Source organism: Eretmochelys imbricata, chromosome 1 (assembly GCF_965152235.1).
Source record: "Eretmochelys imbricata isolate rEreImb1 chromosome 1, rEreImb1.hap1, whole genome shotgun sequence".
Lineage (NCBI taxonomy): Eukaryota > Metazoa > Chordata > Testudines > Cheloniidae > Eretmochelys > Eretmochelys imbricata.
Window position 1 is genome coordinate 346,545,049 of NC_135572.1, and position 16,154 is coordinate 346,561,202.

The 16,154-nt window shown below is 41.6% G+C and overlaps 1 protein-coding gene across 4 annotated transcripts in view; it reads left to right on the forward strand.

The window, feature by feature from the left end:
• USP6NL (USP6 N-terminal like) overlaps positions 1-16,154 on the forward strand; it is a 214,965-nt gene that overhangs the window by 90,171 nt on the left and 108,640 nt on the right. For all 4 annotated transcript variants that reach the window (XM_077836674.1, XM_077836681.1, XM_077836689.1 and 1 more), the window contains exons 3-4: positions 11,752-11,825; positions 15,589-15,671. In XM_077836674.1, the coding sequence (XP_077692800.1) occupies positions 11,752-11,825; positions 15,589-15,671 (157 nt within the window). The remainder of the gene's footprint in view (positions 1-11,751; positions 11,826-15,588; positions 15,672-16,154) is intronic.

Sequence of the window (16,154 nt, forward strand, 5' to 3'; positions counted from 1 at the left end):
AGGCACAGAGAAGTAAGTAATAGTGAATCACTGGCAGAGCTGAGATTATAACCTAGTTCACTTAATTCCCAGCCCAGTGCTCTCTGATAGTCTTTTGTTTGCAGGGTAGTAGGGCAGTTTTTGGACATCTTAAAATTCAGTAACTTTCTCATAACTTTAATTGCAAAAAATTCAATGCCGTGCTTCAGCAGCCCGTGCTGCTCATGTTACTAGGTCTTCTGTGCTTATTTGGATTAGTGTTCCGATTATGGCCCTACTAAAATCATGGTCCGTTTTGGTCAATTTCATGGTCATAGGATTTTAAAAACAGTAAATTTCATGATTTCAGCTATTTAAATCTGAAATTTCACAGTGTTGTAATTGTACAGGTCCTGATCCAAAAAGGAGTCACAAGGTTATTGTAGGAGGGGGTTGCAGTACTGCTGCCCTTACTTCTGTGCTGCTGCTGGCGGCAGCGCTGCCCTCAGAGCTGTGCAGCTGGAGAGTGGCAGGTACTGTCCAGGAGCCCAGCTCTGAAGGCAGAGTCACCGCCAGCAGCAGCACAGAAATAAGGATGGGTTGGTATGGTATTACCACCCTTACTTCTGCACTGCTGCGGGCGGGGCACTGCCTTCATAGCTGGGCGCCCGGCCAACAGCTGCCAGTCTCCAGCCGCCCGGCTCTGAAGGCAGCATAGAAGTAAGGGTGACAATACTGAGCGCCCAGTAACTCCCTTTGGGGTCAGGACACCCAATTTTAGAAACACTGATCTCCCCCCTGAAATCTATATAGTATAGGGTAAAAGCACACAAAAGACCAGATTTCATGGCGGGAGACCAGATTTCATGGACCATGATGTGTTTTTCATGGCCGTGAATTTGGTAGGATTCTAGTTATGATACTTGTAGCAGAGAATGAAATGTGGAACATTGATTGGAGGGAGGCGAATCTGAGAAACTATAAATGACAATGGGTAGAGAAAGTGGGGTAGGTATCTTTTATCCATAGGGAAAGAGAGATACTAGTGTTACTCTCTAGGGAGAGAACATTGTGGTGTATTAAGTTTCTTGAAGGCCAATTTATAAAATTATAAAGGATTAATAAATGATAAATAGTTGCTTTAATAAATGGTTAATCAGTTGCTATATATATATACTCCAACATGTCAATAGGTTACCTGTAGCCAGGGTTCAAAATCATCTATAATTTATAATCCTCTATAACACATACCACTCATATCTGTAACATGTTTATAGCATCTTTTAATCATTTATTCACTCTTTATGAACTACTTATAAAAGTACCCTTAATGTGAACAGGGATCCAGTCCTTAAATAAAAGTGTATACATAGAACTGTTTTATAATCATCAAACAACCTGAGAAAATATGTTGTGCTGATATATTGTCCCATCTACACAGTTGTGTTGTGTCTCAGCTTTCAGTATTCTTCTGAGGTAGCTGTGTGTGTGTTCACTGAAGGGCTTGTGAGATTGACATGTTCTGTTTTAGTTGTGTTAAACGTTAGACTTTGTAAATTACATTGCAGAGAGCTGAATTGTTTAAGTACCATTTCTCCTTCAGTGATCTTGTTCTTTGAATGGTTATCCTGAAAGGAAAAAACCCTTAATGGGGTAGGGGCGGGAGGGGGGACCCTTCATTATAGTACGTTCACATGCAATCTTATTCCAGATTATTTTTTAAAAGTAGTGTGGTTTATTCTTTATTTTCATTTGACTACATTATTCTTCTCTGTTTCTTTAACTGATAAGTATGGTTGCTGTACACATTTCAGTAGCTAAGTTGCTGCTGTGTTCTACTCCAGAGATAAATGCATTTCAGTTATATATTTATTTGTTTTACTACATCTCACTTGCTTTTGTTTAGCACCTTCTGTCCCTTCCTAGGTTCACTGGAATTTTCTTTTACTTTCCTAGAATACTTCAGGATTATCTATTTTTCCAGAGTTGTCTTCAGTTATCTGTCCTCTCTCTCCTTTTTCTCTGAAAAGCATTTCAGTGAGAAATGCTTGGTGCTCAGTTCTTTAAGAATCAGGTCACTTGTATAGGAGTCTAAATATGGATTTAGGAGTTTTAGCTAGAATTGCCAATTTTCTACTCGCACAAAACCAAACACCCTTGCCTTGCTCCTCCTCCAAGGCCCCATCCCCGCTCACTCCATCCTCCTGTCCTTCTGTCGCTTGCTATCCGCACCCTCACTCATGTGCTCATTTTCACTGGGCTGGCTCAGGGGGCCGAGGTGTGAGTGGGGTTGAGGGCTCCGGGGGGGGGGGGGGGCGTGTGGGCTCTGGGGTGGGGCCTGGTATGAGGGGTTTGGGGTGCAGGAAGGGGCTCTGGGGTGGAGCAGGTGTTGGGGTACACGGTGTGTGTGTGTGTGGGCTCTGATATGGGGCTGGGATGAGGGAGTTGGGGTGCAGGAGGGGGATCAGGGCTGGGGCAGGGGATTGGGGTGCCTGGGGGGCCTTCAGGGGCGCAGGCTCTGGGAGGCGCTTATCTCAAGCAGCTTCTGGGAGCAGCGGCATGTCCTCCTCCAGCTCCTACACGGAGGCTCGGCCAGACAACTCTGGGTACTGCAGACGCCTCCCCCCCCCAGCTCCCATTGGCTGTGCGGAGCCCCCTGCCTGCCCCTACACATAGAAGCCAGAGGGGGGACATGCCGGCTGCTTCCCGGGAGCCGCGGGGTGCAGAGGCTAGCAAGGAGCCTGCCAATACTGCTGCGTGGCGCTGTCACCCGGACAGTCAACGGCCTGGTCAGCAGTGTGAGGATCCCTTTTCGACTGTGTGTTCTGGTCGAAAACTGAATATCTGGTTACTCTAGTCTTTGCTTTGAATATATTTTTAAAGAAAATCTTGTCCCGTATGTATAGGAAATCTATTTTATGTCAGTTTCAGAGGTATCTGTGATGGGTTGGATCACAGAAAACCCCTTGAACTGCAACTGATGTGCTGGGACTACCTCTAAGCCCATTTTCCCTGGCAGCTTGGGACTTCAGACTTGGTTGTGCCAGACATGCTAGCCTGCTACAAACACAGACCCAGGTCTGAATCACGTCCCACACAAGCTGCAGGCTTAACTGAAAACAGCTTAAGAAGTGTTCCTGTCTTCAACTCAGATGCCCAGCTCCCAATGGGATCCAAACCCCAAATCCATTTTACCCTGTATAAAGTTTGTACAGGGTAAACTCATAAATTGTTCGCCCTCTATAACATTGATAGAGAGAAATGCACAGCTGTCCCCCCCCCCAGGTATTAATGCATATTATGTGTTAATTAATAAGTAAAAAGTGATTTTATTAAATACAAAAAGTAGGATTTAAGTGGATCCAAGTAATGACAGAACAAAATTAATTACCAGGCAAAATAAAATAAAACACGCAAGTCTAAGCCTGATACAGTAAAAGTGATTATAGATTAAACCTCAGAGATGTTCCAGTAAGCTTCTTTTACAGACTAGCCCCCTCCTAGTCTGGGTCCAGCAATCACTCACACCTCTGGAGTTACTGTCCTTTGTTCCAGTTTCTTTCAGGTATCCTTTGTGGGTGGAGAGGTATCTCTTGAGCCAGCTGAAGACAAAATGGAGGGGTCTCCCAGTGGCTTAAATAGAATTTCTCTTGTGGGTGGAGACCCCTTCCTCTTTCCTATGCAGAAACCTAGCTACAAGATGGAGTTTTGGGAATCACATGGGCAAATCAAGTGTCCATGCATGACTCAGGACTTTACAGGTGGCAGCCATTGTTCACATGCTACCTTGAATGTCCTCAGGTAGACTTCTTATATGGATTGGAGTCTTCCAAGGTTCCATTGTCCATTAAGTGTTTCTTGATTGGGCACTTAACTTGCAAATTCCTTTATTAAGAAGCTGACCAAATGCCTTACTGAGGCAACTTAAAATCAAACAAGTACACAGCCAATATTCATAACTTCAAATACAAAAATGATACATGCATACAAATAGGATGAATATGTTCAGTAGATCATAAGCTTTGCGGAGATATGTTACATGGCATATGTAGCACAAGACATATTCCAGTTATGTAATATATAGATTCATAAGCATATTTCCATAAAGCATTATGGGGTCCAACGTCACAGTAACTTAAATTTGAAGTTTTTGATTTGTTTTCCTCTGAGACCAATATGCTGGACTCCCTAACAGGTGGAGAAATACAAGAGTCTAAATATTTTTAAAACCTCTTCTAAAATATTGTTTTCATTTTAAAATATGGCACATGCAGCAAACCTGGTTGTCATGGAAGTTTTATTGATATTCATTTGGGATGTCTGCCATAACTCACTTGTGGCTTTGTCACTCATGAGTAACGCTGACATCCGAAACTCATTTGCTTTCCTTTTACAGAAGATCTATTTAGGCCTCAAAATGTGTTGCCTACGTCTCTTGAATAAGGCTATGTAATGTTTTGCCTTCCATCATCAGCTTGTTTCATCAGGGTGTCCAATCCTACTTCCTGTTTTCAGAAGGTATTCTAACTCTTCCTGAAACAAGAGGATAATCCTACACCCCCAAGTGGGGGAACAGGGAGCAAAATAAGTTGTCTGTGCTAAATATTGCTCAGATAGCAGAGGAGGAAGCAGTTATACTGCTGATTATACCTGTTGTGATTAGGGTTGCCAACCCTCCTCGTTTTGCTGGGAGTCTCCTGGAATCAGGCACTATCTCCCAGAGGCTACAGGAGCCAAACCAGGAAATTTTAGGTGCTAAAAGTCCGGCAGTGCAGCGGGGCTAAGGCAGGCTCCTACGGCCCCTGGAGTGTGTGGGGGAAGAAAGAGGTCTCCAGCACTGGGGGCAGCACGTGACTTGGTAGCTCCCATTGGCTGGGAACTGCAGCCAATGGGAGCTGCAGGGGTTGTGACTCCTGCAGCGGGGCTAAGGCAGGCTTCCTGGCTGCTTCCTGGAGTGGCGCGGGGCCAGAGCAGCCAGGGAGCCTGCCTAAACCCCACTGTGCCGCCGGTGGAGCCCTCACCTCTCCTGCTCCCCAACCCCCTGCCCCATCCTGCACCCAAACTCCCTCCCAGAGCCTGCACCCCTCGCCCCCTCCTGCACTTGAACCCTCGGCCCCAGTCCAAAGTCCCCACCTCATCCTGCGCTCCATCCCAGTGCCCCAGCAAGTGAGTGAGGAGAGTGAGAGATGGAGGGAGGGAGGCGGGGCCTTGGAGAAGGGGCAGGGGCAGGGCCTCAGGGAAGGGTGGGTGGGTGGGGCAGGAGTGTTTGGCTTTGTATGATTAGACAGTTGGCAACCCTAATTCTGAGGCCAGTCCACACCTACCCAGTTCAGCAGGCCTTACTTTCCCTTTGATTAATTTAAAAATAGAAGATGAGGTGCAAATAAGATAGCTGCTACTTTCTAATGCTCTGTATGAAGTTAGTTGGCAGTTGGAATCCAGTTTTTTTGGATAGGTGAACACATCTAAAAATACTAGCACTAATTGGCACCTTTGTTGCCAGCCTCAGAAGAGAGGTCAAGTATTAAATGGGCTTGGAAGTTTTGGGTTTCTTCAGGTCAGGTTGGAGGCCCATTGGTACATTAGAAACCTTCACTGGTGGTATCAGTACTGTTCCTGTTCTGTGGATAAATAGGGGACTTAATCTTTGAAGCCTGTCAGTATATATCTGTAACGCGAAGTATAAACATATCTTTTTTCAACCTTTATTACTTAAGGTTAGCCTTTGGTTTTAATTTGAAAGTAGCACACAAATGTGGAAAAGTCAAATGTACAAGATGAGCTGCTTTATTTCTAAGTGTCATTCTCTGAGTGTTTTCCCTGCTAATATAAAAGGAACGTTCTCCTCTCCCCACCACTCCTCCATATTCCGTGTTTAGCTATTAAACATATGCTCATGAATGATTATAAACTGGCTGTGATTAGAGCCCTTTAAATAACCAGGAAGTTTGTTTTTCATGTGTTTTTACCTGTGGATTTTTAAAAAAATATCTTTAAAGAAACAAAATCCAGTCAATACCACAATGGACCATGACAAATGTCATTATTGTTAATCATCATTCATATATTTTAAGGCGACATGGAACTGTTATGTCTGTCATGGCCTCTATAATGTAGACCATTACTGTCACTTGGGGATTCCTATGTGTAGCTCACCAACTTTGTGGTTGAACTAAAATATGTCGTAGAAAGATAAGTCACTTCTTAATCTTCTCCTTGATTAGTTAAATAGATTGAGTTCCTTTAGTCTCTCATTGTGAGGAATGTTTTCCAGTTTTCCTTAATGTTCACAAATCATTCTTATAGTTCTTCTTTTTTCCCTTACTGTCTCCAATTTTTCAATTCCCCTTTAAAAGCATGGACACAGTATTTCACTAGTGATCTCACCAGTGCTGTACACAGGGGTAATATATTACTCCTTCTCAGTGTTACCTTGGTTAATACATCCAGGTATTGTGTGTGTTCTTTTTTGTGACATCATCATGGAGTAGGAGCTCATATTCTGGTGGCTATCTACAATGACTTTGTAGTGCCTTTTGAAGTCACTGTTTTCCAGAATACAGTCCCATATCCTGTGAGTATGGACTGCATTCTTTTCTTGAGTTAGGCTATGTAAAATATGTTTTGATTCTTTGCATCCAGCCATCCAAGTGACCCTGATTGTTTTGTGTCAGTGACCTGTCCTCATTGTTATTCACTCACTGCCAATCTTGGTCATATGCAACCTTGCTTAGGAATGAATTTATATTTTCGTCCAGGTCATTGATAAAAATATTGAATAGCATCATAAGAACAGATCCCAAAGGAACCTGATGAGTTGATAATGTCCCATTACCAACTCGGATTGATAATTCCCCATTGTCAACCTCATTTGAAATCTTATCAGTTGGCCTTTGAATAAATCATTGATTTTTTTGAATAATGCAAATTTTAAATCAGAAAAGTTTAGAATGTTTTTAATCATAATTTTTTGTTGTAGATCTTCCATACAGTACTACGCCTAAGTGATTTTGTAAATTTTGCTTTTCATTGTGATAAAAGGTGGTAAAATTATTTTTTTTTTTTTGGAATTGTGCAGATATTTCAAAAATAACTTTTCTATCAGATTTCTGTTTTTAGATTTAACTCAATGCTGAGCCATTATGTAACTTCTAACTTGGAAATATTTAAGCACCCTTTCTGTAAGGAAGACCACGCTATGTCCTTTAACTCCCAAAATATACCCGGTTGTCCCCATTGCAAGCTGCTCTCCAATTTTTGTGTGTGGATGAATTAACATATAATTAAATTAGTTTGGTATAGCTTAATAGAAGGTTGAGAATAGGCCACTTCCACCTTAATTGAATTGGCTCGTTAGCACTGACCTTCCCCGTCCCCCCCCCTTGGTAAGACAACCCGCATCTTTTCATGTGCTGTGTATTTATACCTGCTTACTGTATTTTCCACTCCATGCATCTGATGAAGTGGGTTTTAGCCCACAAAAGCTTATGCCCAAAAACATTTGTTAGTCATTAAGGTGCCACAAGGACTCCTCCTTGTTTTTATTGAAAAGGACAAGCTCCCTGGCCTGAGGAATTTACACTATAAATCACCCGATAACATGAGGAAATATGACTTCAGCAGCGATGGTGAGGAAAGGAGGAGAGATATAACAAAGGGAATGGAATATAGTTTTGGAAGATGTGGGGAGGCTGTGGAAAAACATCCCACAGCAGCATGAACTTTTGGTACTTCTGCCCTCAGTAAGGGAAGGTTCATTTGAATAGGGACATAGTTCTGCTCCCCAAAATGTAGAATTCATGTCTTGATCCTGTTTAGAAATACATTTCTAGAGTTTCAGGAGTGAAAGCAGGGTTCTACATCTTTACAGTTGTCTGCCAAACAAAGATTTTGTCTTCTAAGGCTGGGATGCTGTAAAAACTTAAACTTAAAGTAGCATTTTTCAGAAACATAACTACAACGTTAAGCGAGAAGTTACTGTACAGGTACTGTATGTTGCCCGAAACCTGATTGCAGATGGGACACCTGCACGTTTTATTCTATCAGCTGTGGTTTTAAAAGAACAAAAAAAGAAAACCACCACATCAAATGCGAAACTTAATGTGTTAAGAATTTTCTAACAGCAATTACCTTTAACTGGCTCCTTGGTTAACATAGTAAAGCTTTTATTTTTTTTCCTTTCGTATTAAGGGATACTTAACTCTCATTCATTGCTCATTACAATCCATTTGTTACAGTTAATCTTGTATTGAGTTAGGCATCAGTAAGAAAATGTGTTCTTCTCAAGACTGTTCTGCCTTTATTTGTAGTCTGGTTAGTGGAAATATCTAGGAAAGCCATTGTCCTGGAAAATAGTCATAGTAAATCGCGTAAGGAAATATAAGGATGGAACAAATATTGAAAAGTATGTCAATAAAAAGTCTCTTCTTGGAATATGATGCTTTTATGTAGAATCCCTTAAAATTTACCATTTTTCATGGCATATACTTTTGGAGTGTTTCCTTTCTAGAGAAATAATACACTACAACGATGCTCACTTCAAGGAATAAATGGTGAATGAAAATAGAGTGTTGAAATGAATGTATTTTTTAAATACCAAATGTTTTTTGACAGCTGTTTTTTTCAAAATTTATTGCTATTTAAAAAAAAAAAAGATGAAAATCTTCCATTGGTGGAAGATTGTTTCCTTCATTAATTCTGATGCCATAACCATTTTTGAATTCGTTACTTGATCGTTGTCAAATGTTAGTTGGTAAGATATCTTAACTTTCTTTCATCTTACATGCCTCCTTTACCACTGGAAAACTAAGGGTTGAGTTTACTTTTTACTTTGTGATTGGAGCCAGATAAGCTAGTCGAGTTGTTCATGCTCTCATTTTATTTTCTACTCCCTTCTCTCAGTCAACAAGATCCTTTCTAAGGGTATGTCTACACTACAAAATTAGGTCAATCTTATAGAAGTCGATTTTTAGAAATTGATTTTATACAATCAATTGTATATGTCCATACTAAGCGCATTAAGTCGGCGGAGTGCGTCCTCACCACCGTGGCTAACGTTGACTTTCGGAGCGTTGCACTGTGGGTAGCTATCCCACAGTTCCCACAGTCTCCCCTGCCCATTGGAATTCTGGGTTGAGCTCCCAATGTCTGATGGGGCAAAAACATTGTCACGGGTGGTTTTGGGTACATGTTGTCAGTCGCCTCTCCCTCCATGAAAGCAACAGCAGACAATCGTTTCGCGCCTTTTTTCCATACAGATGTCATACTGCCGTCAGCAGACGGTGCAGTAGGACTGCTAACCGTCATGATCATCCACCGCTTCTGCTGCAACTCTGCTCTCCTGCTTTCCTGGTACCATGAATCCACCTCTCAGGTCCTCTCGTCGTTCTGTATAAATATCTTATTCTCGTGGCATCCGTTGTCATCCACCGCTTCTGCTGCAACTGTGCTCTACTGCAGACGCTATACTATGGCAAGCATGGAGCCCATTCAGTTCACTGCTGCTGTTGTGAGCATTGCAAACACCTCGCACATTATCCTGCCATATGTGCAGAACCCGCAAAAGCAGGCGAGGAGGCGACGACAGTGCGATCACGATAGTGATGAGGACATGGACACAGACTTCTCTCAAAGCACGGGCCCTGGCAATATGGACATTATGGTGGCAATAGGGACAGGCTCATGGAGTGGAACGCTGACTCTGGGCCCGGGAAACAAGCACAGACTGGTGGGAGCGCATAGTGTTGCAGGTCTGGGATAATTCCCAGTAGCTGCGAAACTTTCGCATGCGTAAGGGCACTTTCATGAAACTTTGTGACTTCCTTTCCCCTGCCCTGAAACGCAAGGATACCAAGATGAGAGCAGCCCTTACAGTTGAGAAGTGAGTGGCGATAGCCCTCTGGAAGCTTGCAATGCCAGACAGCTACTGGTCAGTTGGGAATCAATTTGGAGTGGGTAAATCTACTGTGTGGGCTGCTGTGATCCAAGTAGCCAATGCAATCACTGAGCTGCTGCTATCAAGGATAGTGGCTCTGGGAAATGTGCAGGTCATAGTGGATGGCTTTGCTGCAATAGGGTTCCCTAACTGTGGTGGGGTGATAGATGGAATGCATATCCCTATCTTGGGACCTGACCACCTTGGCAGCCAGTACGTAAACAGCAAGGAGTACTTTTCAATGGTGCTGCAAGCACTGGTGGATAACAAGGGATGCTTCAACAACACCAACGTGGGATGGCCAGGAAAGGTGCATGACACTCACATCTTCAGGAACTCTGGTCTGTTTGAATAGCTACAGGAAGGAAATTACTTCCCAGACCAGAAAATTACCATTGGGAATGTTGAAATGCCTATAGTTATCCTTGGGGACCTAGCCTACCCCTTAATGCTATGGCTCATGAAGCCATACACGGACACCCTGGACAGTAGTAAGGAGCAGTTCAACTGTAGGCTGAGCAAGTGCAGAATGGTGGTAGAATGGGCATTTGGACATTTAAAAGCTTGCTGGCACAGTTTACTGACTAGGTTAGACCTCAGCGAAACCAATATTCCCATTGTTATTGCTGCTTGCTATGTGCTCCACAATATCTGTGAGAGTAAGGGGGAGATGTTTATGGCGGGGTGGGAGGTTGAGGCAAATTGCCTGGCGGTCAGTTACGCACAACTGGACACCAGGGCGATTAGAAGAGCACACCTGGGCGCCCTGTGCATCAGAGAAGCTTTGAAAACCAGTTTCATGACTGGCCAGGCTACGGTGTGACAGTTCTGTTTGTTTCTCCTTGATGAAAACCCACCCCCTTGGTTGACTCTCTACTTCCCTGCTAAATTTGACCTAAACTGGTAGGGTAGACCAGGGCTAATGCTCTGAGCCCAGTGCTACAGTGAAATGTTACTTCAGTTAGCTGGAAGGCTCCATCTCCTCGCATGTGTCAGACCTATCATCCTGATGTGTCATGCTGTTCCCGCTGCACTAGCTCTTTCTTGCCTAGCTTCAGTTCCTGATATGATCCGTCTCTTCCTTCACTGCTTCCTTGGGAATAGCCAGTGTCCTAAGAGTTCATTCGAGTGCTGCTACTTTAATAGTTCTGGTGTATTCTAATCCTGCAACTTTATGAATCTTGGGAATTACTCATACACTGTTAATTCTAAATTTTTTTTAGAAGTGGTAATAACGTGCATTGTAGCATTACTTGCAATATCTGAGTTCTTAAGGGTAAGGCACATGTGGAAGTTGTAGCCCTGAGGCCTTCAGTCTTCCAGTTCTTTTCAAGATTTAAACGTCCATCTTCTGGAAAGGTTGGAGAAAATACTTCAGCATTGGCATGCCAACCCTTTTCCACATAAGATAGCATTGTAACATCTCAAATCATGATGGATGTAATTTTAAAAAGGAGAAAATCAATGAATGAAGCACTATGGTTAGTGAAAGTTGTGAAAGAATCACAAAAACTCAGTAGTGGTATCTCAGAAGTTCCTCATGCATCTTATCGCAAGAAGCTTTAGCTCTTCCGTTTCTTATAATTGTATAGAAATAAAATATGTTGTTAGATTGCAGGTTTGAGAGTTGAAGTTACATCTGTTCAGCAGTTGGAACAGTGCACAATTTTATTGATCTTGAACAATATTCAGATTGTTACTTTTCAGGTTATACCACCATATTTCATTTCACTATATTTATTTTGGTACTCCTGGGACCTAATGTCGGTGTGATAAGATTTATTCTCTAATTATTTTTCAACAATTCTCGATTACAGAGAGAGTAAACCTCAGTTACGTTTTATTTTAATCCTGAACAGATTCAGATGCCGAACAGGATGCTGCTATCAAACTTGCCCAAGAACGAGCTGAGATAGTTGCCAAGTATGACAAAGTAAGTGCTCCTGTTAATAGTGTAATTTTGGCATTGACTATTAGAAATTGAAATGTGGTCTTCCTCTGGCAAGTTCAAAAATAAATAGCCTTCTCTAAAATATTCTGTGTGATATTCTGCATTGTGTTCAGTACACATTAACATTAGGAGAGCTTGCTTTATTTTTTTTCTACGTGTTTTTGGTGATGGTTTGATGATCTTAAGTTTCAGATGTATGTAAGTTGCTTCAGGGCTATTTTAAGATTTTTGTCATTTTTCTTTCACTTGTATTGAGGTGCCTGTGTCTTACATCCAGTAGGGTTTTATTTATTCTGATTGATGCTTTTTAGTCAAACCAAGGTATTGATCTAGAGACACTATTTTTTTTTGAGGATACACATACTTTAACTCTTTATTGATGCATGATAATATAAATTTAATGCTAAATCAGTAATGACAATCAAAAAGAAAAAAAACCCACATTGATTTGCTATTGTAACCTATTTTATGTAAAGAAAATAATTTCAGCCTGTGATGTTTTTGAACCATATAGCAAGTAAGACTGTCATATAATACAACTGGATTATGCATGCCTACATCTTACTCGCATAGTCTTATCACAGTATCATTGGTAGCCATACTACATGCTAGACCAGTGATACTCAGACCTCAGTGGTTCAAGAGCCAAATTAGTGATCAACATTACTCAGCAGAGCCACAGTAGTACCTGGCTATAGTAATATATGCATATTTAAATGGTATGACGGGGAAATACTTAGTTACATGCACACATATTTATATCTATAATACATCTATATCTATAAAATAGTAGTATATATTATTCTCACAGCAAAGAAGTTAATAAATTAGTGCAGGTTGATAACTTAATTGGTTAGTAACATAATAAAAGCATCCTTATTGGTTAATAGCTTAGACTGGTTAATAATTAAATCACACAGTGTTTTAATATGTGTTGCAAAGAGCTGCAGGAGACGCATTAAAGAGCCATTTGTGGCTCCCAAACCTCAGTCTAAGCCCTGGTCTACACTGGGGTGGAGGGGGGTAGTTGTCGATCTAAGTTACGCAATTTCAGCTATGTGAATAACATAGCTGAAGTCGACATACTTAGACCTACTCACTGCAGTGTCTTCACTACGGTGAGTCGACTGCTGCCACTCCCCTGTCAAATCTACCTGCGCCTCTCGCAGCGGTGGAGTACAGGAGTCGACAGGAGAGCGCTTGGGGGTTGATTTATCGTGTCTAGATTAGACATGATAAATTGACCCCCACTGGATCGATCGTTTCACACCAATTCAACGGGTAGTGTAGACATACCGTGAGTATGTACTGTGCTAGACGGTAATTTGTGGAGGTAAGGAAACATCATGCAAAATTTTATATAAAGTAAAGCTGTATCTATATAATGTGGAATATTAATGATTTTAAGGGAGCCATAGGGATTTTCTTTTCATGGACATTTGTTTTGTAGCAATAGCTTTAGTACAAAGTTGGTAGCAATCATGGCTGAAAGACTGTTTAGTTATAGTGGTGCAGCAGTGCCACTATAGTTGAGGTTGCATCACATCATCTGTTTAAAGGTTGACCTTGCTAAGTAATCTAGAATAGACAAACTTTTTCAGGTTTCTTTGAAAGTTGGTGTGCCTCTGAAGTGTGCAGGCTAGCATTAATGACTTAAATTTGGAGTCATTTGAGCCAGGGGTTCCAGATATGTAAGCTCAGAACAAAATAGAAACTTAAAAAAATGGCTAGGTGGGGTGTGTGTGTGTGTGTGTGTCTGTCTTTTTTTCAATATATATTTTATTTTACTTTATTTTCATTGTACAGAGCTAGAGGTCAAACTGTTGATATGATGACAAGGAACCCAGCAGGTCAAAATGGTTCTAATCTGTCACATTTTACCCAAGGTAGTGCACTAAATCTTTGGGTACCCATGCTGAAAACAGTATTTAAGAAAATATAAATTTTTAATATTATGCATGCATCAATATAGAAAATCAGCTAGAAGGTTAATGTTCTTGCCATTTTATAAGCTTTAAAACTCGATTCTTGTAAGCACTCTAAAATCTGAATAGTTACTTGTATTACACTGAAATTTAGTGCCCCTCATGGGGAGCAGGGGACAGGACAGCATTAGGAATTCAAATTCGCAGTCATTCAGCCAAGGAGTTCCTGAATTGCAGGCACTTTCAAAAATTGTTTCCTAGTGCTGTCTTGTACTGAGACACGTTAATGATTGGATGAATCACGATGGCTGTGAACTTACCCGTCAATTAATATAATTAAGGATAAGTTAATCACAAGCCCCCACCTAAGACAAAAGCATTTGTTTTTTTTTTAAACTGAGCAGCTGGAGGTTGCTACAATTTGTGAGTCAGGGAGTGGCAGTTTTATTTTGTGGGGAATGTAATTGAAGTCTTCCAGTGGGAAGGGAAATTTGGATATGTAATGCAACCTGGGAGGGGAGGGGCATTAGGGGATGAAGAAGTGGGGGGTTAGGGGAATAGGGATTTGGGGTTCCAGCGAGGGGAGGTGGCTATCAGGAGGGAGATAAATGGGGATGGTGTAGGAGGCAAGAGAGGGTGGGGGCACACTCCCTAGCTCTTCCAGTGTACCCTAATCTTCCTGCACCAAACACTCTGCCAGTGTACCACAACTCCTGCACCCCACAGCAGTCAGTGGACTTCAAGCTTCCTGCATCTCAACCCTGCCAGTCTGCTCCAGACCCCTGCATTCCAGCTCACCATTCTCTCCACAACTCTGCGAGTGCACCCCAAACCCCTACACTTCCAGCTCTACCATGATTCTGGTGGTCCATTCAATATTCTGGGAGACAGGAATTCTTATAAAATAGCCATCACAGCTGGTGCTAATGGAGACCGTTTCCAGCACCTTTATCACAGGGGTTATTGAATGTATAGGCATCAAAGACTGGCCTTACCCATGGAGGAGGCCTGGGCAAGTCAGTGCTGAGGCATACTGGCTGTCAGAATGGCACCTGTCATGAACAACAAGGATGTGTGTGCATATGCTCTCATCAGCTTTGATTTATCATTAGAAATTGCCATCTTCTGTATCACTCAGGCTTGTATGTAGCCTTGGGGAAATCTTCGTCGCCTCCCTCTCACTCTTCATATGCAGACAGTATCTAAATGTGGCTGCTCTTCATTCACATATGTCTAAGACTCATCATTTTCTTTCCGCCCATACAGCTAAAATGCTGCATGATCTCCCATCTTCACGACTTCAGCCACCTCCACCACTTCCTCAGACCTCTGTGACAAACATATTACTCCCACCCATTCTACAAAATGCAGCTGCTAAAATAATCTTTCCCTGTTGATCAGTCCATATCATTCCCTCCCTTTTTAATCTCTCCACTAGCTCTCCCTTGTCCACCACATCAAGTTAAAGACACATCTTGTCCTTCAAAGCCTTTTAAAATATTGTTCCTCACTACTCATCTGTTCTTCTTTTACCACATTGCACTCCAACTCCACCAGTGACCTTAAGGGTTGTATGAAAAAGACAACCTGATGAACTCTTCTGCAGTGGAAATACTGTTTACAAGAGTTAGGTTGGTGGGATGGTTGTGGAGCTTTCTCATCCTTTGTAGGTCAGGTTGGGAGTTCTGTGGTGGTGTTCTGGGGGACAGATATAGAATATGCCTTTAACTACAGAACTCATGTCCTGACTTTTTAAGTTTTAGATCAGCTTGCTATGTGGTGCCATAAGCCTTCATTGTTGCCTCCCTTTCTCTTTTTAGGGACGAGAGGGTGCCCAGATTGAACCTTGGGAAGATGCAGACTACCTTCTTTACAAAGTCACAGATAGATTTGGTTTTCTACAGTAAGTTGCTAGTTTGAAAAGGAAATAAGATTAAAAGTTTGTTACATCAAAAAATACTAATAAGTTGTATGCCTAATTGGTGAAAGTATTGATTGCGTAGTTGTAATAGAACTGCTGTGAGAACAGAATTACATTCAATGTATACATTTTAAATGGTCTTGCATTGTGGTTTTTCTATAATTGTATTCCCAGCTTTTTTCATTCTATGATTGAAATTGATCTGTTGTTGGGAATAGAAAGGTTTTGGACTATTTTATTTGGGTGTGAATGTTGTATTTAGTTACAGTGGATACTTATAATGCATCTGAATTAAGATTTGATAAGTTATTTGTATTTTTTGAATTACAATTAAAATTTGCAATGTTATTGTAGTCATGTTAGTCTAAGAATATTAGAGACTTGAAGAAAAAAGCTCCGTGTAAGTGCAAACATTTCTCTCTCACCAATGGAAGTTGGTCTTATAAGATATTACTTCACCTAGTT